The sequence below is a fragment of the Oncorhynchus nerka genome, linkage group LG1 (genome assembly GCF_034236695.1).
Source record: "Oncorhynchus nerka isolate Pitt River linkage group LG1, Oner_Uvic_2.0, whole genome shotgun sequence".
NCBI lineage: Eukaryota > Metazoa > Chordata > Actinopteri > Salmoniformes > Salmonidae > Oncorhynchus > Oncorhynchus nerka.
Window position 1 is genome coordinate 4,554,478 of NC_088396.1, and position 22,920 is coordinate 4,577,397.

Here is a 22,920-nt window from a genome sequence, read left to right on the forward strand (position 1 = left end):
GGCAGGGCAGGATGGATATAGGTCTATAGCAGTTTGGGTCCAGGGTGTCTCCCCCTTTGAAGAGGGGGATGACTGCGGCAGCTTTCCAATCCTTGGGGATCTCAGACGATATGAAAGAGAGGTTGAACAGGCTGGTAATAGGGGTTGCGACAATGGCGGCAGATAGTTTCAGAAATAGAGGGTCCAGATTGTCAAGCCCAGCTGATTTGTACGGGTCTAGGTTTTGCAGCTCTTTCAGAACATCTGCTATCTGGATTTGGGTAAAGGAGAACCTGGAGAGGCTTGGGCGAGGAGCTGCAGGGGGGGGCGGAGCTGTTGGCCGAGCTTGGAGTAGCCAGGCGGAAGGCATGGCCAGCCGTTGAGAAGTGCTTATTGAAGCTTTCGATAATCGTGGATTTATCGGTGGAGACCGTGTTACCTAGCCTCAGTGCAGTGGGCAGCTGGGAGGAGGTGCTCTTGTTCTCCATGGACTTCACAGTGTCCCAGAACTTTTTGGAGTTGGAGCTACAGGATGCAAACTTCTGCCTGAAGAAGCTGGCCTTAGCTTTCCTGACTGACTGCGTGTATTGGTTCCTGACTTCCCTGAACAGTTGCATATCACGGGGCTATTCGATGCTATTGCAGTCCGCCACAGGATGTTTTTGTGCTGGTCGAGGGCAGTCAGGTCTGGAGTGAACCAAGGGCTGTATCTGTTCTTGGTTCTGCATTTTTTGAACGGAGCATGCTTATCTAAAATGGTGAGGAAGTTACTTTTAAAGAATGACCAGGCATCCTCAACTGACGGGATGAGGTCAATGTCCTTCCAGGATACCCGGGCCAGGTCGATTAGAAAGGCCTGCTCACAGAAGTGTTTTAGGGAGCGTTTGACAGTGATGAGGGTTGGTCGTTTGACTGCGGCTCCGTGGCGGATACAGGCAATGAGGCAGTGATCGCTGAGATCCTGGTTGAAGACAGCGGAGGTGTATTTGGAGGGCCAGTTGGTCAGGATGACGTCTATGAGGGTGCCCTTGTTTACAGAGTTAGGGTTGTACCTGGTGGGTTCCTTGATGATTTGAGTGAGATTGAGGGCATCTAGCTTACATTGTAGGACTGCCGGGGTGTTAAGCATATCCCAGTTTAGGTCACCTAACAGAACAAACTCTGAAGCTAGATGGGGGCGATCAATTCACAAATGGTGTCCAGGGCACAGCTGGGAGCTGAGGGTGGTCGGTAGCAGGCGGCAACAGTGAGAGACTTATTTCTGGAGAGGGTAATTTTCAAAATTAGTAGTTCGAACTGTTTGGGTATGGACCTGGAAAGTATGACATTACTTTGCAGGCTATCTCTGCAGTAGACTGCAACTCCGCCCCTTTGGTAGTTCTATCTTGACGGAAGATGTTATAGTTGGGTATGGAAATCTCTGAATTTTTGGTGGCCTTCCTGAGCCAGGATTCAGACACGGCAAGGACATCAGGGTTAGCAGAGTGTGCTAAAGCAGTGCGTAAAACAAACTTAGGGAGGAGGCTTCTGATGTTGACATGCATAAAACCAAGGCTTTTTCGATCACAGAAGTCAACAAATGAGGGTACCTGGGGACATGCAGGGCCTGGGTTTACCTCCACATCACCCGCGGAACAGAGAAGGAGTAGTATGAGGGTGCGGCTAAAGGCTATCAAAACTGGTCGCCTAGAGCGTTGGGGGCAGAGGATAAGAGGAGCAGGTTTCTGGGCATGGTAGAATATATTCAGGGCATAATGCGCAGACAGGGGTATGGTGGGGTGCGGGTACAGCAGAGGTAGGCCCAGGCACTGGGTGATGATGAGAGAGGTTGTATCTCTGGAAATGCTGGTTGTAATGGGTGAGGTCACCGCATGTGTGGGAGGTGGGACAAAGGAGGTAACAGGGGTATGCAGAGTGGGTCTAGGAGCTCCATTGTGAACTAAAACAATGATAACTAACCTGAACAACAGTATACAAGGCATATTGACTGAGAGAGACATACAGCGAGGCATACAGTAATCACAGGTGTTGAATTTGGAAAGCTAGCTAAAAACAGTAGGCGAGGCTAATCCGCTAGCACAACAAACAGCAGGTAAAATGGCGTTGACTTAGGCAACGGGGCCGACAGGTAAGACAAACAAGCAGAAAGGAGTACCGTGATTAATGGACAGTCCAGCGTGCGTCAGCTATGTAGCCAAGAGATCAGTGTCCAGGGGGCAGCGGTGGATGGGCAGGGTGGATGGGCAGGGGGGCTGGGCTGGCGAGTGTTATCCAGGTTTTTAAAAAACTAACAATGACTAACTAGCTTGTAGCTAGTTAGCTGGTTAGCGTCTGGAGGTTCTTGAGTGTGTCATAAAAATAAGAGTAAAAGTAATAGCGATTCCGTATCACATTGGGTGAGGCAGGTTTCCGGAAGGTATAAACAAATTAAAAATCAAAAAGAGATAGAAAGTAAATGGGGTCAGAGAGTGATTGGGACGCGGTGGTTCAGACGGTTAGCAGGCCTGTGCTAACAAGCTAACAGTTCGTAGGCCCGAGCTAGACAAGGTAGCAGTTAGCGGACCGGAGCTTGACAAGCTAGCCGTTAGCAGGCCGAATTAGCAAGCAGGGAGATAGCGAGGGCTAGAGAGTTAACCTTTGGGGGACGTCGCGATGGGGTGAGTCTGTTTATTCCTCTTCATGCGGTGAGCTGGAGATACAGCGATTCAGAAAGCTTGCGGGCCTTGGCCAGCAGATGGATCTTTGGCGATGTCGCAGCGGAAAAGCCTGTTGAAACCCCCTCGGGACGATTATGTCGGCGGACCAGTCGTGATGGATCGGCGGGGCTCCGTGTCGGCAGTAGAGGGTCCAGGCCAATTGGCAAATTAGGTATTTTTGGACCTCTTCGGCTAGTCGGGAGATGGGCTTAGCTCGAGGCTAGCTCCAGGCTAACTGGTGCTTGCTCTGGGACAGAGACGTTAGCCAGGAGTAGCCACTCGGATTGCAGCTAGCTATTTACGATGATCCGGTATAAAGGTTCAGAGCTTGCGGTAGGAATCCGGAGATGTGGTAGAGAAAAAGCAGTCTGATATGCTTTGGGTAGATGTCGCGCTGGTGTCCTAGTTAGCGTTGAAGATCGCTAGCAGTGGCTAGCTACTAGCTAGTAGCTAGTTAGCTGGCTAGCTTCTGATGAGGGTTCCGATTCTAAAGTATAGAAAAAGCAGATCCGTACCACATTGGGTGATGCGGGTTGCAGGAGAGTATATTCAGCCTGTAGTTGGAAAGTGAGATTAAAATATGTACGAAATATATACAGAAAAAACGAGGAAAAACTATATTTACACTATACAGGACGGGACAAGACAAAACACACGTCCGACTGCTACGCCATCTTGGAATTAGGAGCATAGTTGTCATTCCAATTCATCCCAAAGGTGTTGGATGGGGTTGAGGTCAGGGCTCTTAGCAGGGCAGTCAAGTTCTTCCACACCAATCTTGACAAACCATTTCTGTTGGACCTCGCTTTGTTCACATTGTCATGCTGAAACAGGAAAGGGCCTTCCCCAAACTGTTGCCACAAAGTTGGATGCACAGAATCGTCTAGCATGTCATTGTATGCTGTAGTGTTAAAAGGTCCCTTCACTGGAACTAAGGTGCTTAGCCCGAACCATGAAAAACAGCCCTAGAACATTTTTCCTCCTCCACAAAACTTTCAAGTTGGCACTATATGCGTTGGGGCAGGTAGTGTTCTCTTGGCATCCGACAAACTCAGATTTGTCCTTCGGATTGCCAGATGGTGAAGGGTGATTCATCATGCCAGAGAACGTGTTTCCACTGCTACAGAGTCCAATGATGTGGCGAGCTTTACACCACTCTAGCCAACGCTTGGCGCAATTGCGCATGGTGATCTTAGGCTTGTGTGCGTCTGCTCGGCAATGAAGCTCCCAACAAACAGTTGTTGTGCTGACGTTTCTTCCGGAGGCTATATGGAACTCGGTAGTGAGTATTGCAACAAAGGACAGTTTTTTTCACGCTTCTTTTACTCGGCGGTCATGTTCTGTGTGCTTATGTGGCCTACCGCTTCACGGCTGAGCCGTTGTTTCTCCTAGACGTTTCCACTTCACAATAACAGCACTTACAGTTTACCGGGGAAGCTCTAGCAGGGCATTGACGAACTGGCTAGATGGAAAAGTGGCATCCTATGACAGTGTCATGTTGAAAGTCACTGAGGTCTTCAGTAAGGCCATTCTTCTGCCAATGTTTGTCTACGGCGATTGCATGACTGTGTGCTCGATTTTATATATATGTCAGCAACGGGTGTGGCTGAAATAGCCAAATTCATTAAGTTGAAGTGATGTCCACATATTTTTGTATATATAGTTTAGCATCAGCTCTGTTATGAGTGATGTTTGTGAGGCTCTATAAAAATTTGACAGTCACAAGACGGGGACTTCAAAATTGTACGTCAAGGGAGCTGTAGGCCTACTGTTCAGATGAGTTAAATGTAACTGAAATCTGGACACTGACTGTAGGTCTATAACCTCTCACATACCCTAATACATAATATTAACTCCTGCAGAATTAAGCAGCATCTTGAGAATAAATGCGTGGTTAGGGACCGTCTGTAAAGGTGCTTTCTTTATCAGTATCATAAAACTGTCATCTGGACATTTTGCACGGAAAATCCCCCAAAACATTTTGGAGGTAGCCTATGCATTTTCCCAAAATGTCTTTGGAAAACAAACTTTACCGAAGCATTCATTTTGTTGAAGCATTCATTCTAGGGCAACAAGTAATGACAGAAGAGAAGCTGCATGTATAAGTTGTCTAACAAATTGCCTACCAAAATGTCAGAAATTATAACCAGAAACATAGGATTATCTAAGGGCCTGTCAAGAAATTGCTCTTCCATCGCTGACTGTACAGCGCATTTTCTATATTTGAGGGTTAGGGTCGGGTGCGGGACTCACATTTTCACTTCATCACATGCAGTCGGGCGCATCCCTAACACACACACACACACACACACACACACACACACACACACACACACACACACACACACACACACACACACACACACACACACACACACACACACACACACACACACACACACACAGAGCTTAGTGATTCATGCTCCAGCTACTCTCCATCTGCCATGGCTCATTCTATAGCAGAAGTGTGTGTGACATGTCCATGTATCTGTCTGTCCCTGTTGCAGAAACATGTTAAAAATGTCAATGATCTTTCTCATCTCCGCCTCTTTTTCAGGCCTCGATGTCCTGAGGCAATCTCTCGCTCTCTCAGTCTCTTTTTCTCCTACTGTTATCCATTGTATTATACTGTAGGGTGATGGACTGTAATGGAATATCCCTCCCTCCTGCAGGCATTCATGTCTATGTTCCAGATCTTAACCCAGGAGGGTTGGGTGGATGTGATGGACCAAACTCTTGTGGCTGTTGGTCAAATGTGGGCTCCTGTAGTGGCGATCTACTTCATCCTCTACCATCTGTTTGCTACTCTGGTAAGGGCTCTGTCTGCACAGTGTGTAGATCCTAATATATTCCATTAGGCAGACACTTTTATTCAGTAACATACAGTCAGTGCATACCATAGAATGGATCGATCTAATTGTGCATCTGATCCCTGTGGGAATTACACCCACAACCTATAGACCATTTTGAATTTGTATTGTCCTCAGGGCACCATTGTAATGAGACCCTGGTCTCTAAGGGTTGTTACCTGACGAAGGCTATTGTAATGTTTCACAGTATTTGTGGAGGAAGGAAAGATGGAAGCACAAGAGCAGAATACCATTCTGCTGGCTTGCTTTCTTTTAATGAGTCTCTCCACAGCATCACAAAGGATAAGTCTGACCTTATTCAATGTATTGATAAGGCCTCTTGTCTCTATACAACCTTAACCTCGTAGTGTAATATTCTATCATGCCTTTGCTACGGTGGATTGAAAGATTTCTCCACTTGCTCACAATCTCATGGTGTAATATAGTATGTCGAGAGAGACGTTGTTTGAATATGTAAATAAACATTGATCTGACAAAGGAGTAGACAATCCACACTTGTGGATTCAAACCTAACAGCCATTTACATATCTTTTTTTTTTATATGTGTATTCACATTTATTTTGAAGTATATATATTTTTTCATTTTAATATTTTAAACAATATTAGCTTAGTGTTTGAATCAGATGCATTTTTATTGAGCTACATTTCCAAATCCAATCAAAAGTAATAATGGCCAAAGGCTATGAGACAAGGACAGATTGCATGTGTGCTACATTTTTATTCAGTCTATGATAATGACAAATAATGTTAATACATTTAGGAACCACGTGTGATAAAATGGTGCTCGCCCACCATGACTACATGTAAAGTTCTGGGAGATTGGTTGATGTCAGTTGAGACCCAATCCTCATCAAACCCACTCTTTTCTGATTGGTTCCCTGAGACTGAGAACCTCCTGGGCAAAGAGCTGATTCCTGTGTCCTCTTCCGGGCGACCCTTGTCACACTGTCCCTGTCCTCATCCGAGCTGGTAAAAATACAATAACAATAAGTTTAATTTTAAAGTCAACCAAGGACACTGTAGCCTACATAAGAAAACAAAATGTAGGCACAAACCAAACATGAAATACTAGATTAAAAACAGAGCCAAATATGGAATACCTCTTCAGTTTCATCCAGAATATGCAACTACTGGGATCAAGCTTCCTCATCCACTTACAGGGGACCCATGTTGGCATGATAGGGACAAGGAAACTGTCCTCTGATTCTCTCTTCCTCTTGGAGGACACTCCCTCTTGACTGAAAGCCTCCTGGGCAACCAGAAGTGAATGATTCTGTGACTCTTTTGAGACGCTTGGGCTCAGATGTGTCCTCCCTCTTGAAGGGTGAGCTCTCTGCCTGGGTGCTGTCTGCTTGAGTCCCTGCTGTTGCTGAATCCATGCTCCTGAACCAGGTTACCCATGTTGGCACCACCACATGGGCACAGCCATTTCCTCTGGTGAGCTTGAGGCTGGAGTTCTGGTGGTTCTCATGGTGCTCGCCCACCATGGCCTCAATGACCTCCAGGAGAGTGGTCACTGCGTTTTACCTTAGCCTGGGTCAGGGTATCATTCCTGGTCACAGCACCGCATTGGCCAGATGGACCAGAAGGGGATGGCTGGGAGGGTGTGGGCTCAATGAAGAGGGTAAGGCCCACCTCTCTGGACTCTTCAGATTGGACTCAGACACATATTTGCAGTCTAAGTCAAGAGTTAGTATGGCTCATCCTTATCCGACTGAAAGTCTGAGTTGGACTTGTAGCCAAAGTCATTGACATTTTAGATATCCAAAATACTTTAAGGTGTCTCAAAACAACATGTCTTCTCAGAAGGTTTGGTTGTTTGAGGAGAATCTCAAATTTGTCTCTATAATGTTGCAAATATAGAACATATTGATGTTTTCCATAGAATTAGGAATTAGAATCTCTATGCTGATTTCCTTGTGATGCAGTTGGTCCATTCAGGCTGTCATAACAGTGGTAAGGGAGAAATGGAGAGTCGCCTTGTGTTACGCACACCTCTATGAAGAGGGAACGCAACACCCTGCTACAACCCAACTCTCCGTGAAGTGAAAGAGGTATGGACTGTAGGTGTGAGTAAGGATGACAAAAGGCAGAGAATTTACCGTTTACTAGGAATTTATTCCTTCACACGGTAATATGGGGAAAAGGGGCTGGACGGAATCAAAGCAAAGAAAGTAAATATCAAAGCCCCCTCTCCTACCTTACCTGCTTACCCACTACTTACCTAATTTAGCACCACCTGGAGCCCTAACCAAAATACAGGGGGTGGTCCGCCCAGGTCTTACCTAGTGTGCCTAGACAGTGAACATACTACGGGTATATGTATGCCCGCGGGCCTCTTGCCTAAGCACTCTAGGTGCCTTCCACTTCCCCCCTGGGAACAAATGAAACAATCCACGTCACAACAAAACTGAGAAAAAAAACTTAACTCAGGCCATTAAAGAAGCTCTGACAAAGCAACAAACACAGAACATACCAAAGCTGCTACCAACAACAACTAACATGGTACATACCAACGACCAACATGCTATAGCCATCAACCTCCTCTCTCAGCAATGATCTATATCACAATCAATCTCTCCCCTGAACAACAGAACACTGGCTTTGATAGCTTCAGAAGGCATTGGAAATTGGAGACAGCTGCGTCCTGACGAGGGGGTGGGGTCAGGTCTCCAATTAATCGTGGAGTCGACCAATCAGCTGCTGGGGGATTTCAGGAAGTCATCTCCTGAAACACACTAAAATACACAAACTACAACACAGAAACTGGGGAACATAACACCTTGATCAAGTTCAAGTTCCAATAAAAAAAAAATCCTGTGAGGGGACATCTTGTGTTCATAGGTTCATTCAACCAAAAACAGGACATTTTAAAACATTTACAAAACAAAACTTCAAATAGCACCACTCACACCGGTACCAATAATACAGATTTTTTCAATCAACATCCCCCTCTATTTTAAATATGCATTGTGATATTCTTCTCCGAAGAATAAAAAAGACATGGGTTCAAATCCTTGAACAGAGCTTTCAAATACATTTGCTTGCGCTGTGAGTTTGATTGCATTGAATTTATCGTTGTTTGGAGTGCCTGATTGGCTGGGCTTGCAGTTTTCAGACTTTTATATTGGTTAATTTAGCTAGGCAAGGTCAAACGGGCACAAATAACATATTTGATAAGATTTTTCAAGTGTTTGAATCTCAGATCTGGAATAAGGTGTTAGAGATCTCATTCCCCGGCATTGTGAGATCATCCTGTAAACAGTACATCCTTCAAGGACTTGGATGATGATTCTGCACATTGTAACAAAAATATTGAGCTCGAGGAGTATCATTGATAGAATTTGTCATATCCAAAATAGCATCCATAAAGCTTGCCCCTGCATTCAATTTCCAACTAGACATTTAGTATTTGGTAGCGGCTACTCTTCCTGATGTCTAAACAGTAAACAACACATCAAATAATATACATAAATACACATGCATAGCACTACATTTACATAACAATTTAGCTGTTCAGCAGACGCTGCCATCCAGAGCGGCCCACAGTTTGTGCAGTATCCCAACCAAGTATCACATGCATAATACAAGACATGATACAATGTAAAAATGCAGTACAAAACACATAAAAATGTCTCTTTCCATTTCAAAATGATAACATTCATGAAGATTGATATGCGTTTGAAGAGTGGAATGTTAGTTTGGCTTATGTGTGGAATGTTGATACATTTGACCCTCATAGACAAAAAGGTAGAAATATATAATATAGGCAATTTAGGAGACGCTTTTATCCAAACCAACTTAGTCATGCGTGCATAGATTTTTGTATGGAATCAAAAACCATCACCCATGGTCAACCATGTTCTACCAAATGAGCCACAAAGCAAAATTCTTGTGAACAGTATAACTCTTTCTGTAGTAGTAGCATGATCAACTATTTAATGAGTCCTTGTCTGTGGATGATTGACATAAAATACAATATGAGATGTTGAGATATGATTCAAATTAAAACTGCCTTATTGGTTAAGGGCTTGTAAGGAAGCATTTCACTGTAACGTCTACTCTTGTATTCGGTATGTGACAAATACAATTTAATTTGAGTTGAAATTATGTAACTATGTCCAAACAAATTGCCTCTCCCAATGACATTTATATAATCAGTCAGTCAATCTGTTTTCAGATCAGAAAATGTTAACTCCAATTGTCAATTATGGCTGCAGTTTTGACTTCATCAAACCACGAAAGCACCTACAGTGCATTTCAATAAATGGACACTGAGATGTGTCATACGGGTGGACAAAATGATCCACAACCACCCAGTATGACTCCAATCAGCAGCTGTGTTGATTGCAGACCTGGGTTCATAGGATTTACATTTTTGGGACTGTTCCATTGGTTTCATTTAGCTAGGTAAGCTTAATCAAGTGCAACTAAAGTATGCTAAACCAAAACAAAATACTGTTTGAACCCAGATGTGGTTGATTATGACACTCTGCTTTTGACTGCTAATCAGAGTTGAAGGACTTGAGCGTTGACATTTGAACATTGGGCCTGTGATAGTGGAAGATATGAGATAACAAACCACGGACCGCTTCAGGGGTGACTCAGACACAGCCAGACACAGAGGATGTTTTGAGGACAGAACACAGCACTAATACGAACAAGGAGCTTATTTCATTTTCATTTTCAGAAAAAGCATCTGGCGATGCCATGACACTAACCTCCTAAAAAAAATAGCAGTAGTTTGGTGGTTCATTTTCAGCATCTAGGAACATTTGAGATCATTTGAAAATAAGTATTCTCATAAATCCCTTGTGGTTGTGTTGCAGATTCTGCTCAGTCTTTTCGTGGCTGTCATCCTTGATAATCTAGAGTTGGATGAAGACTTGAAGAAACTCAAACAAGTAAGTTCAGGGTTTCTTTTTAGGTTATTTACATGTTGTTCAGACTTTTCTCCGTGTCTAATTGAATCTGGTATTACAATAATAGTTCACCCCAATGTGTATCAAACATTTTCATGCCTAAGAAGAAGTGATACTGGATTCTAGAGTCAAGCTGAATCTATACAGTTTCCAGACAGAATCCATACAGAGTATTTCCAATTAATTTAGTATTGACACCTGCACATTCCCAATATTGTGAATCAATGGTGCTCAAGCCTTGATCCTTGAATCCTTAGTATCCATCCGGAAACTAAAGCTGGTCTACAGTCCTCCCACTCTCAACATTCCCTACATATGGATCGCCTTTGACTTTATGAACTTTGGAATGGCCCCTGTGTGGTTTAAGCTCCTGTAACTACTGTTGGTCAACATAAGTGTTGGTTCTATTAATTGTTGACTCACACACAAGTTCCATTAATCTGGACTGACCACAGCACTGTACATAACCAGACCTGCTGGACACGGGCCAAAACAGAAGAGCAACAGACAAGATGATTATTATATTTCGTTTTTACTTAACCTTTGCAGTTGTGATTTCCTGTGTGTCTCCTGTGTTTAGTATCACATGACATCACCACTAGTCGAGCGTGAACATATGCCAATGATGTGTATACACCTTTCAGTGTGTGTTCACTTTTTTTTTTACCACTACATAATTGACATTCTCACATTTGAGAGGAGTTCCCTTCTAGCTAAAATATCAATATGTCACATGGTATATCACATGGTCATTGTTTCATTACTTTGATTGTTGTTGCATGGTAATAATTACTATCATGTCAGGCTTCCACAGTGACGTATAACATCTATGGTGGAATATACTGAGATGGAATAGCCTCAGATATTGTCACAATATGTGGGCCAACTTACTAACTGATCTCTCATTTCTCACTAACTGATCTAACTGATCTCTCTTTTGTCCACCTTTGTGTGGCTGTTGTGTTCCATCATGACTCATTGTGCAATTAGCATGAAAAAGCAGTGCTGGTGACACACACACACACACACGCTGACAAACACACACAAACAGGGGGACAGGGGCACTCATCAGAGCTTGGTTGGTGAACTTTAACAAGGTGTCTCCTGCATCATCTGCAAATGCAGCGCTCCACCAGACGAGTATTCACGGAAATGACTTTTCAATGTGGTTAGATTTAGCGTCGAGCATTAGTGAGGTTGGGCACTGATGTTGGGCGATTAGGCCTGGCTTGCAGTCGGCGTTCCAATTCATCCCAAAGGTGTTCGATGGGGTTGAGGTAAGGGATCTGTGACAGCCAGTAAATTTCTTCCCACGCCGATCTCGACAAACCATTTCTATATGGACCTTGCTTTGTGCACAGGTGCATTGTCATGCTGAAACAGGAAAAGTCCTTCCCCAAACTGTTACCATAACGTTGGAAGCACAGAATCCTCTAGAATGTCATTGTACGCTGTAGCGTTAAGGTTTCCCTTCACTGGAACTAAGGGCCTAGCCCGAACCATGAAAAACAGCTGCAGCCATTATTCCTCCTCCTCCTCCTCCCCCGCCAAAGCCAGATTTGTCTGTCGAACTGCCAGATGGTGAAGCGTGATTCATCACTCCAGAGAACGCGTTTCCACTGCTCCAGAGTCCAATGGTGGCGAGCTTTACACCACTCCAGCCGACGCTTGCCATTGCGCGTGGGGATCTTAGGCTTGTGTGCAGCTGCTCGGCCATGGAAACCCATTTCACGAAGGTCCTGACGAACAGTTATTGTGCTGACGTTGCTTCCAGAGTCCATTTAGAACGCGGTAGTGAGTGTTGCAACCCAGGACAGACGTGCTACGTGCTATGCACTCGGCGGTCACGTTCTGTAAGCTTGTGTGGCCTACCACTTCGTGGCTGACCCGTTCTTGCTCCTAGACGATTCCACTTCACAATAACAGCACTTACTGTTGACCGGGGCAGCTCTTGCAGGGCAGATTTGATGGTGCTACGTTGAAAGTGACTGAGCTCTTCAGTAAGGCCATTCTACTGCCAATGTTTGTCTATTGAGATTGCATAGCTGTGTGCTCGATTGTATACACCTGTCAGCAACGGATGTGACTTAAATAGCCGAATCCACACATTTGAAGGTGTGTTCTCATACTTTTGTGTATACAGTGCATTTGGAAAGTACTTCCCCTTTTCCACATATTGTTACGTTACAGCCTTATTCTAAAAGGGATTAAATAAATTGTTTCCCTTATCAAACTACACACAATACTCCATAATGACAAAGTGAAAACAGGTTGTAATGTATTAAAAGCAAAAAACTGAAATACCTTATTTACTTAAGTATTCCCACCCTTTGCTAGGAGACTCAAAATTGAGCTCCGGTGCATCCTATTTCCATTGATCATCCATGATATGTTTCTACAACTTGATTGGAGTCTACCTGTGGTAAATTTAATTGATTGGAAATTATTTGGAAAGGCACACACCTGTCTATATAAGGTTTCACAGTTGACAGAGCATGTCAGAACAAAAACCATGCCATGAGGTCGAAGGAATTGTCCATAGTTCTCCGCGACAGCATTGAAGGTCCCCAAGAAAACATTGGGCTCCATCATTCTTAAATGGAAGAAGTTTAGAACCACAATGACTCTTCTTAGAGCTGGCCACCTAGCCAAACTGAGCAATTGGGGGAGAAGGGCCTTGGTCAGGGAGGTGACCAAGAACCCACTGGTCACTCTGGAGCACTGACAGTGCTCCAGAGTTCCTCTGTGGAGATGGGAGAACCTTCCAAAAGGACAACCATCTTTTCAGCACTCCACCAATCAGGCCTTTATGGTAGAGTGGCCATAAAGTAAAAGGCACACTTGGTGCCTTTTGGAGCAACCTAAAGTACTCTCAGACCATGAGAAACAAGATTATCTGGTCTGATGAAACCAATATTGACCTTTTTGGCCTGAATGCCAAGTGTCACGTCTTGAGGAAACCTGGCACCATCCCTACGGTGATGCATGGTGGAGGCAGCATCATGCTGTGGGGAAGTGTTCTAGCGGAAGGAACTGGTCAGGATCGAGGCAAAGATGATCGGAGCAAAGTACAGAGAGATCCTTGATGAAAACATTCTCTAGAGCACTCAGGACCACAGACTGGGGTGAAGGTTGATCTTCCAACAGGACAACAACCCTAAGCACACAGCCAAGACAACGCAGGAGTGGCTTCGGGACACGACTCTGAATGTCCTTGAGTGGCCCAGCCAGAACATCTCTGGAGAGACCTGAAAATAGCCGTACAGCGACGCTCCCAATCCAACCTTACAAAGAGAGAGGATCTGCAGAGAAGAATGGGAGAAACTCCCCTAATACAGCTGTGCGAAGCTTGTAGCGTCAAACCCAAGAAGACTCGAGGCTTTAATCGCTGTCAAGGTGCTTCAACAAAGTACTGAGTAAAGGGTCTGAATATTTATGTAAATGTTGCTGTTTTTAATTTTTAATTAATGCACCAAAAAAAATTAAACTGTTTTTGCTCTGTCATTATGGGGTATTATGTGTAGACTGATGAGGGAATAAAAAAAAAAAACAATTTTAGAATAAGGCTGTACCTTAACAAAATGTGGAAAAAGTCAAGGTGTCTGAATACTTTTTGAATGCACTGTATAGTGTATTTGTGCATCTAACTTTCACACTCATCATTATTTACGATTCATTCATGATTATCCGTAATCATTGTATCATCCACATTCATGTAAAACTGTTTCGAAACATGTACACACAGAAGTTAATTTGTCCGAATACTTTTGGTCCCCTAAAATGGAAAGACTATTAACAAAAAGTGTTGTAATTTCTAAACATTTCACTTGATATGGATAAATACCCTCACATTAAAGCTGACAGTCTGCACTTTACCCTCATCGTCATATTATTTCTAATCCAATGTGCTGGAGTAAAGAGCCAAAATATCAAATCATCTGTTACTGTCCTAATACTTTTGTTGCTCATTGTATATTTCACTGTTCATTTCATGTGTATGTTTTTGGTGGAGAGCAGCATTTGAATGGATGAATGTGATGTAATGTGTGTTCTTTTCCACTGTGATGCTACCACATCTCAACCAGAAATGTTTTGGATAGACTTTTGGGTATTTCCTTAAACCAATGTCAATCAAATGATCAATCGATCGATCAAACCAATCAATCGAACAAACTATGATTTAAGTGTATATTTTTTTTGTTAGAACTGAAACGTTTTTTTTACTGAAAAGCCAATCAAAACTGACAAGCCATATATCAATGATACTTTCCTGGGGAACCTTGACACACAAAGCTCATGCATGCATGATCTTCCCTGGGACATTGTTAATCCTTTCCTTTTCACAGTCTGCCGCGCCCGTAGACAATTGCCATGCTCAAATTAATTGGAAATAATGGAAAAACAAATTGAAGGTGAATAATCTATTCAAAATGTGTATTCATGCAAATCTTTGAACTCAGTATAGGTATTAGAGTTTTTGGATTCAAACTGCCTCTGCATATATTGGAAAGTGGAGGCAATCACAGGCAGCTTTTGATCTAAGCAGAAGGTCGAAACATTGATGGAATGATGTTCACAGTTCACGTTGTTCATAATGTCATAGGCGTTTCCATGTGTGTGTGTGTGTGTGTGTGTGTGTGTGTGTTTCCCAGTGTGTGTGTGTTTCTCAGAAATGTTAACAGCAAAAACATTCAAACATGCGATTCTATTTCAATTCCATCTATAAAAGCTGCATGTGTACAGTTGGTTGTGTGAGTGTGGAAATGTATAATTTGTTCATGTGGTACAGAGTTCATGTTAACAATGGTAGATTGAGAACATTATTACATTGACATTTCCATCCAAGAGCCTTGATATATTGCTCAGTAAGGACTCATGTATAGGAGTCTCTCTTTGAAATATGCCTACCTGTCTTTAGCTATCACTTTATGATGTGCTGTAGTTAGAAACATAGTGAGTTAAGTCATGGTACTTAAATGATTCAAGCAAGTCCTGATACGCAAATGATTTAAGCGAGTCACGATACACTATATATACAAAAGTATGTGGACACACCTTCAGATTATTAGATTAGTCTATTTCATCCTGTTGCTGACAGTATAACATCGAGCACACAGCCATGCAAACTCCATGACCAAACATTGGCAGTAGAATGGCCTTACTGAAGAGCTCAGTGACTTTTTATTTAACCTTTCTAACAAGGTTGTCAAAATGTCGACCCTGCTAGAGCTGCCCCAGTCCACTGTACGTGCTGTTATTATGAAGTGGGAATGTCTATGAGCAACAACGGCTCAGCTGCGAAGTGGTAGGCCCCACAAGCTTACAGAGCGGGACTGCCAAGTTCTAAAGCAGGAGCACGCAAGCCTAAGATTACCATCAAGCGTCGGCTGGAGGGGTGTAACGCTTGCTGCCATTGGACCCTGCATCAGTGGAAATGCAAATGCATAGTGCCAACTGTAACGTTTGGTTGAGGAGGAATAATGGTCTGGGGCTGTTTTTCATGTTTCGGCCCCTTAGCTCCAATGAAGGGAAACGCTACAGCATACAATGACATTCTAGACAATGCTGTCCTTCAGTTTAGGGAAGGTCCTTTCCTGTTTCAGCATGACAATGCCACCATGCATAAAGCAAGGTCCATACAGAAATTGTTTGTCGAGATCGGTGTCGAAGAACTTGACTGGCCTGCACAGAGCCTTGACCTCATCCCCATCCAACACCTTTGGGATGAATTGGAACGCTGACTGTGGGCCTAATCCCCCATCAGTGCCCGACCTTACTAATCCTTACTAATGCTGTTGTGGCTGAATGGGAAGCAAGTCCCTGCGGCAATGTTCCAACATCTAGTTGAAAGCCTTCCCAGACGAGTGGAGGCTGTTATAGCAGCAAAGGAAGGACCAACTCCATATTATGTGCCACACATGTGGTGGATGTGGTGGATGGATTATCTTGGCAAATGAGAAATTATCACTAACAGGACTGTAACAGGACTGTAAACAAATTTGTACACAACATTTTAGAGATAATGTTTTTTTATGCGTATGGAACATTTCTGGAATATTTTATTTCAACTAATTAAACATGGGACCAACACTTTACAAGTTGCGGTTATAATTTTGTTCAGTTTAAAAAATTAAAAAAGATTATTTTACCCCTTTTTCTCCACAATTTTGTTGTATCGAATTGGTAGTTACAGTCCTGTCTAGAGGTTGACCGATTATGATTTTTCAACGGCGATACCGATTATTGAAAGACCAAAAAAAGCAGATGCCGATTAATCGGCCAATTTTTATATACAGTTGAAGTCGGAAGTTTACACACATTTAAACTCAGTTTTTCACAATTCCTGATATTTAATCAGAGTAAAAAAATCCCTGTTTTAGGTCAGTTAGTATCACCACTTTATTTTAAGCATGTGAAATGTCAGAATAATAGTAGACAGAATTATTTATTTCAGCTTTTATTTCTTTCATCACATTCCCAGTGGGTCAGAAGTTTACATACACTCAATTGGTATTTGGTAGCGTTGCTTGCTTGGGTCAAATGTTTTGGATAGCCTTCCACAAGCTTCCCACAATAGGTTTGGTGAATTTTGGCCCATTCCTACTGACAGAGCTGGTGTAAAAGAGTCCAGTTTGTAGGCCTCCTTTTTCAGTTCTGCCTACAAATGTTCAATAGGATTGAGGTCAGGGCTTTGTGATGGCCACTGCAATACCTTGACTTTGTTGTCCTTAAGTCATTTTGCCACAACTTTGGAAGTATGCTTGGGGTCACTGTCCATTTGGAAGACCCATTTGTGACCAAGCTTTAACTTCCTGACTGATGTCTTAATGTGTTGCTTCAATATTTCCACATCCTTTTCCTACCTCATGATGCCATCTATTTTGTGAAGTGCACCAGTCCCTCCTGAAGCAAGCACCCCCACAAGATGATGATGCCACCCCCGTGCTTCACGGTTGGAATGTTGTTCTTCGGCTTGCAAGCCTCCCCTATTCCCTCCAAACATAATGATGGTCATTATGGCCAAACAGTTCTATTTTTGTTTCATCAGACCAGAGGACATTTCTCCAAAAAGTATGATATTTGTCCCCATGTGCAGTTGCAAACTGTAGTCTGTCTTTTTTATGGCGGTTTTGGAGCAGTGGCTTCTTCCTTGCTGAGCGGCCTTTCAGGTTATGTCGATATAGGACTCAATTTACTGTGGATTTAGATACTTTTGTACCTGTTTCCTCCAGCATTTTTACAAGGTCCTTTGCTGTTGGTCTGGGATTGATTTGCACTTTTTGCACCAGAGTACATTTATCTCTAGGAGACAGAACGCGACTCCTTCCTGAGTGGTATGACGGCTGCGTGGTCCCATGGTGTTTATACTTGCGTACTATTGTTTGTACAGATGAATGTGGTACCTTCAGGTGTTTGGAAATTGCCCCCAAGGATGAACCAGACTTATGGAGGTCTACAATTGTTTTATGAGGTATTGGCTGATTTCTTTTGATTTTTCCATGATGTCAAGCAAAGAGGCACTGCATTTGAAGGTAGTCCTTGAAATACATCCACAGGTACACCTCCAATCGACTCAAATGATGTTAATTAGCCTATCAGAAGCTTCTAAAGCCATGACCTCATTTTCTGGAATTTTCCAAGCTGTTTAAATGCACAGTCAAGTTAGTGTATGTAAACTTTTCACTTACTTGAATTTTGATACACTGCATGGTAAGTAAAATAATCTGCCTGTAAACAATTGTTGAAAAAATTACTTGTGTCATGCACAAAGTAGATGTCCTAACCGACTTTCCAAAACTTTAGTTTCTTAACAAGAAATGTGTGGAGTAGTTTAAAAACAAGTTTTAATGTCTCCAACCTAAGTTTATATAATCTTCCGACTTCAAGTGATATATTTGTAATAATGACAATTACAACAATACTGAATTAACACTTTTATTTTAACTTAATATAATACATCAGTAAAATCAATTTAGCCTCAAATAAATAATGAGACATGTTCAATTTGGTTTAAATAATGCAAAAACAAAGTGTTGGAGAAGAGAGTAAAAGTGCAATATGTGTCATGTAAAAAAGTAAGGTTTAAGTTCCTTGCTCAGAACATGAGAACATATGAAAGCTGGTGGTTCCTTTTAACATGAGTCTTCAATATTCCCAGTTAAGAAGTTTTAGGTTGTAGTTTTTATAGGAATTATAGGACTATTTCTCTCTACACCATTTGTATTTAATATACCTTTGACTATTCAATGTTCTTATAGGCATTATAGGATTGCCAGCCTAATCTCGGGAGTTGATAGGCTTGAAGTCATAAACCGCGCTGTGCTTCAAGCATTGCGAATAGCTGCTGGCAAACGCAGGAAAGTGCTTGTTTGAATGAATGCTTATGAGCCTGCTGCTGCCTACCTCCACTCAGTCAGACTGCTCTATCAAATGATAGACTTAATTATAATATAATAAACACAGAAATATGAGCCTTAGGTCATTAATATGGTAAAATCCGGAAACTATATTTTCGAAAACACAACGTTTTATTCTTTCAGTGAAATACGGAACCGTTCCTTACGCATTATATTGAACTGGTGGCAACCCTAAGTTTAAGTATTGCTGTTACATTGCACAACCTTCAATGTTATGTCATAATTATTTAAAATTCTGGTAAATTAATTACGGTCTTTGTTAGGAAGAAATGGTCTTCACACAGTTCTCAACGAACCAGGCGCCTCAAACTGCTGCATATAGCCTGACTCTGCTTGCACTGAACGCAAGAGAAGTGACACAATTCCCCTTGTTAGTATTGCCTGCTAACATGAATTTCTTTAAACTAAATATGCAGGTTCAAACAAATATACTTGTGTATTGATTTTAAGAAAGGCATTGATGTTGATGGTAAGGTACATTGGTGCAACAATTGTGCTTTTCATGAATGCGCTTTTGTTAAATCATCACCCGTTTGGCGAAGTAGGCTGTGATTCGATGCACCGCATTGATTATGTGCAACATAGGACAAGCTAGTTAAACTAGTAATATCATCATGTGTAGTTAACTAGTGATTATGTTAAGGTGGATGTTTTTTTTACAAGTTTATTGCTAGCTAGCACCTTACCTTGGCTCCTTGCTGCACTCGCGTAACAGGTGGTCAGCTTGCCACGCATTCTCCTCGTGGATTACAATGTAATCGGCCATAGTCAGCGTCCAAAAATGACGATTACCGATTGTTATGAAAACTTGAAATCGGCCCCAATTAATCGGCCATGTCGATTAGTCGGTCGACCTCTAGTCCTGTCCCATCGTTGCAAGCCGCGGCCTGTCGCGACAGAGCCTGGACTCAAACCAGGTTCTCTAGTGGCACAACTAGCACTGCGATGCGGTGCCTTAGACCACTTCGCCACTCTGGAGGCCTTCAGTTTTGTTCAGTTTAAATAAAAAGATGTACCATAGGCCTACATATATAATTGTTTTTGCTACATTTCTTTTTCTTACATGTACTACTAAAGTTAAAAAGCATTGGATTGGTGTAAACAGGGGCGAGAGAGAGTTTCGTTCCACCATATTTTTGGGACTAGTCTCTGAGCTTTTCCTTTTCAATACAAGTCACATTGAGATTGACTATAATTTATATTTAACCTAACCTAAGCTATGACCTGACCCATCACCGTATGTATTACTGCCCCAGCACCAAGAAGTGACATCCCAAAAAATACTATACAACACGAATGTGACCAACCGGCTCGATTCAGTCTTATGTAGCAACATTTTAAATGGTGTTTTTAACATTGGATTAAAAGTAAAGAGTCAGATCTAGAAAATGTTATGTCGAACACTATAGGAACTATAGGAATGTAATTCTGCTTTGAAAGTTGACAAACTTGAAACATCACTTTTGAGAATATGGACCTTGAATGTGTTGGTTAACCTACAGGAGAGCTCTTTTTTGTTCACACCCATTCAGCATCGTTCACACACTCTTAAGCCTTAGCTCCACCCATCTCTTTAAGGATTCACATATGAGGCCATGTACTAAACAAGGTAGTGTACTAAACAAACAAAGATTAAAGGCTGGTTTATACTATGTCTATTGGCCGTAGTCACAGTGACATCATGAACATTCTATTGTCGTCCGACATCAAACTTGTAGTTATGAAAAAATATAAACACAAAAACTACAGGCTGCATGACATCAACAGACTGGTGGTCCAAAATAACTAGTGTAATTTAACCATTAAACCCACTCATTTAAAAACGAATTTAGTATATGTCAATGCAGGAAATCAGGACCTAAAAGCAACTTTCTAAACAATGTTTACTTTGTTTCTAGCTTGTTAGCTAGCTAGCTAATGTTTAGTTAGCTAACTAGTCAGTTCAAATAGAGACCATGTCATATACAGTACCAGTCAAAATTCTGGACATACCTACTCATTCAAGGATTTTATTTATTTGTACTATTTTCTACTATCACGACTCAGGAAATGACCCAGATGTAGACACAGGAGGCGGATAGTACAGTTCTCAGATTATTTATTATAGTACGGGGCAAAGGGCAGGTTGAGGACAGGCATAAAGAAAGGCAATAAAGAAAAACCCTTGAGTAGATGTGTCCAAACTTTTGAATGGTACTGTACATGGATGAACACGTCTCCCCTTCTGTCACAGATGTCATGGTTGCCCTTAGTTTGAAGATGTAATCCGGAGAGAGGTGTTTTATATAACAGCCTTCTGTGTGTTCACTTTTCCACTCCCTCTGCATATTTGCAATCAAATGCCAGAATTTTCTCCATCTCCTTAGCTATCATACTCTAGTTCCACCGGGAATTCCACTGATTTCAGAACTCGGTCCTCCAGAAAGTGGAGAGCAACAATTTTGCAGTTCTACTACGTGATAACTTTAAAACAAAGCAGTGCTAGAAAGGATTACCTACACATGCTGAGCAGCTACGGGTGGGTGCTGCTATGGTGACCAGTGAGCTGAGATAAGGCAGGGCTTTACCTAGCAAAGACTTATAGATGACCTGGAGCCAGTGGGTTTGGCAACGTATATGAAGCGAGGGCCAGTCAATGAGAAAATACAGGTTGCAGTGGTGGGTAGTATATGGGGCTTTGGTGACAAAACGGATGGCACTGTGATAGACTGCATCCAATTTGCTGATTAGAGTGTTGGAGACTATTTTGTAAATGACATCGCCAAAGTCAAGGATCGGTAGGATAGTCAGTTTTACGAGGGTATGTTTGGCAGCATGAGTGAAGGATGCTTAGTTGCGAAATAGGAAGCCGATCCTAGATTTAATTTTGGATCGTAGATACTTAATGTAAGTCTGGAAGGAGAGTTTACAGTCTTACCAGACACCTAGGTATTTGTAGTTGTCCACATATTCTGAGTCAGAACCGTCCAGTGTAGTGATGCTAGACGGGCGGGCAGGTGCAGGCAGCGATTGGTTGAAGAGCATGCATTTTGTTTTAATTGCATTTAAGAGCAGTTGGAGGCCACGGAGGGAGAGTTGTATGGCATTGAAGCTCGTCTGGAGGTTAGTTAACACAGTGTCCAAAGAAGGGCCAGAGGTATACAGAATGGTGTCGTGTGCGTAGAGGTGGATCAGGGAATCACGAGCAGCAAGAGTTGATGTATACAGAGAAGAGAGTCAGCCCGATAATTGAACCTTGTGACATCCCAATAGAGACTGCCAGAGGTCCGTACAACAGGCACTCTGATTTGACACACTGTTTGTTAACTTGGCTTTCGAAGACCTTAGAAAGGCAGGGTAGGATAGATATAGGTCTGTAACAGTTTGGGTCTGGTTTATCTCTGCCTTTGAAGAGGGGGATGACCCCAGCAGCTTTCCAATCTTTGGGGATCTCAGACGATGCGAAAGAGAGGTTGAACAGGTTAGTAATAGGGGTTGTAGCAATTGCGGTGGAATTAGAGGGTCCAGATTGTCTAGCCCGGCGGATTTTTAGGGGTTCCGCTATCTGGATTTGGCTTTAGGAGAAATGGGGGAGGCTTGGGCAAGTTGCTGTGAGGGGTGCAGGGCTGTTGACTGGGTTATGGGTAGCCAGGTGGAAAGAATTGCCAGCCGTAGAAAAATGCTTGTTGAAATGATCAATTATCATGGATTTATCGGTGCTGACAGTGTTTCCTAGCCAAAGTGCAGTGGGCAGCTTGGAGGAGGTGCTGCTCGCTGAAGTGTTTTAGGGAGCGTTTGACAGTGATGAGGGGTGGTTGTTTGACCACAGACCCATTACGGACGCAGGCAATGAGGCAGTGATCACTGAAATCCTGGTTGAAGACAGCAGAGGTGTATTTGGAGTGCAGGTTGGTCAGGATGATATCTATCAGGGTGCCCGTGTTTATGGATTTGGGGTTGTACCTGGTAGGTTCATTGATAATTTGTGTGAGATTGAGGGCATCTAGCTTAGATTTTAGGACGGTCGGGGTGTTAAGCGTGTCCCAGTTTAGGTCAC

General features: G+C 42.7%; 1 protein-coding gene across 2 annotated transcripts in view; it reads left to right on the top strand.

Annotated features, from left to right (window-relative positions):
- nalcn (sodium leak channel, non-selective) overlaps positions 1 to 22,920 on the top strand; it is a 291,484-nt gene that overhangs the window by 161,875 nt on the left and 106,689 nt on the right. For both annotated transcript variants that reach the window (XM_029647141.2, XM_029648174.2), the window contains exons 15-16: positions 5,348 to 5,485; positions 10,375 to 10,449. In XM_029647141.2, coding sequence (XP_029503001.1) covers positions 5,348 to 5,485; positions 10,375 to 10,449 — 213 coding nt within the window. The remainder of the gene's footprint in view (positions 1 to 5,347; positions 5,486 to 10,374; positions 10,450 to 22,920) is intronic.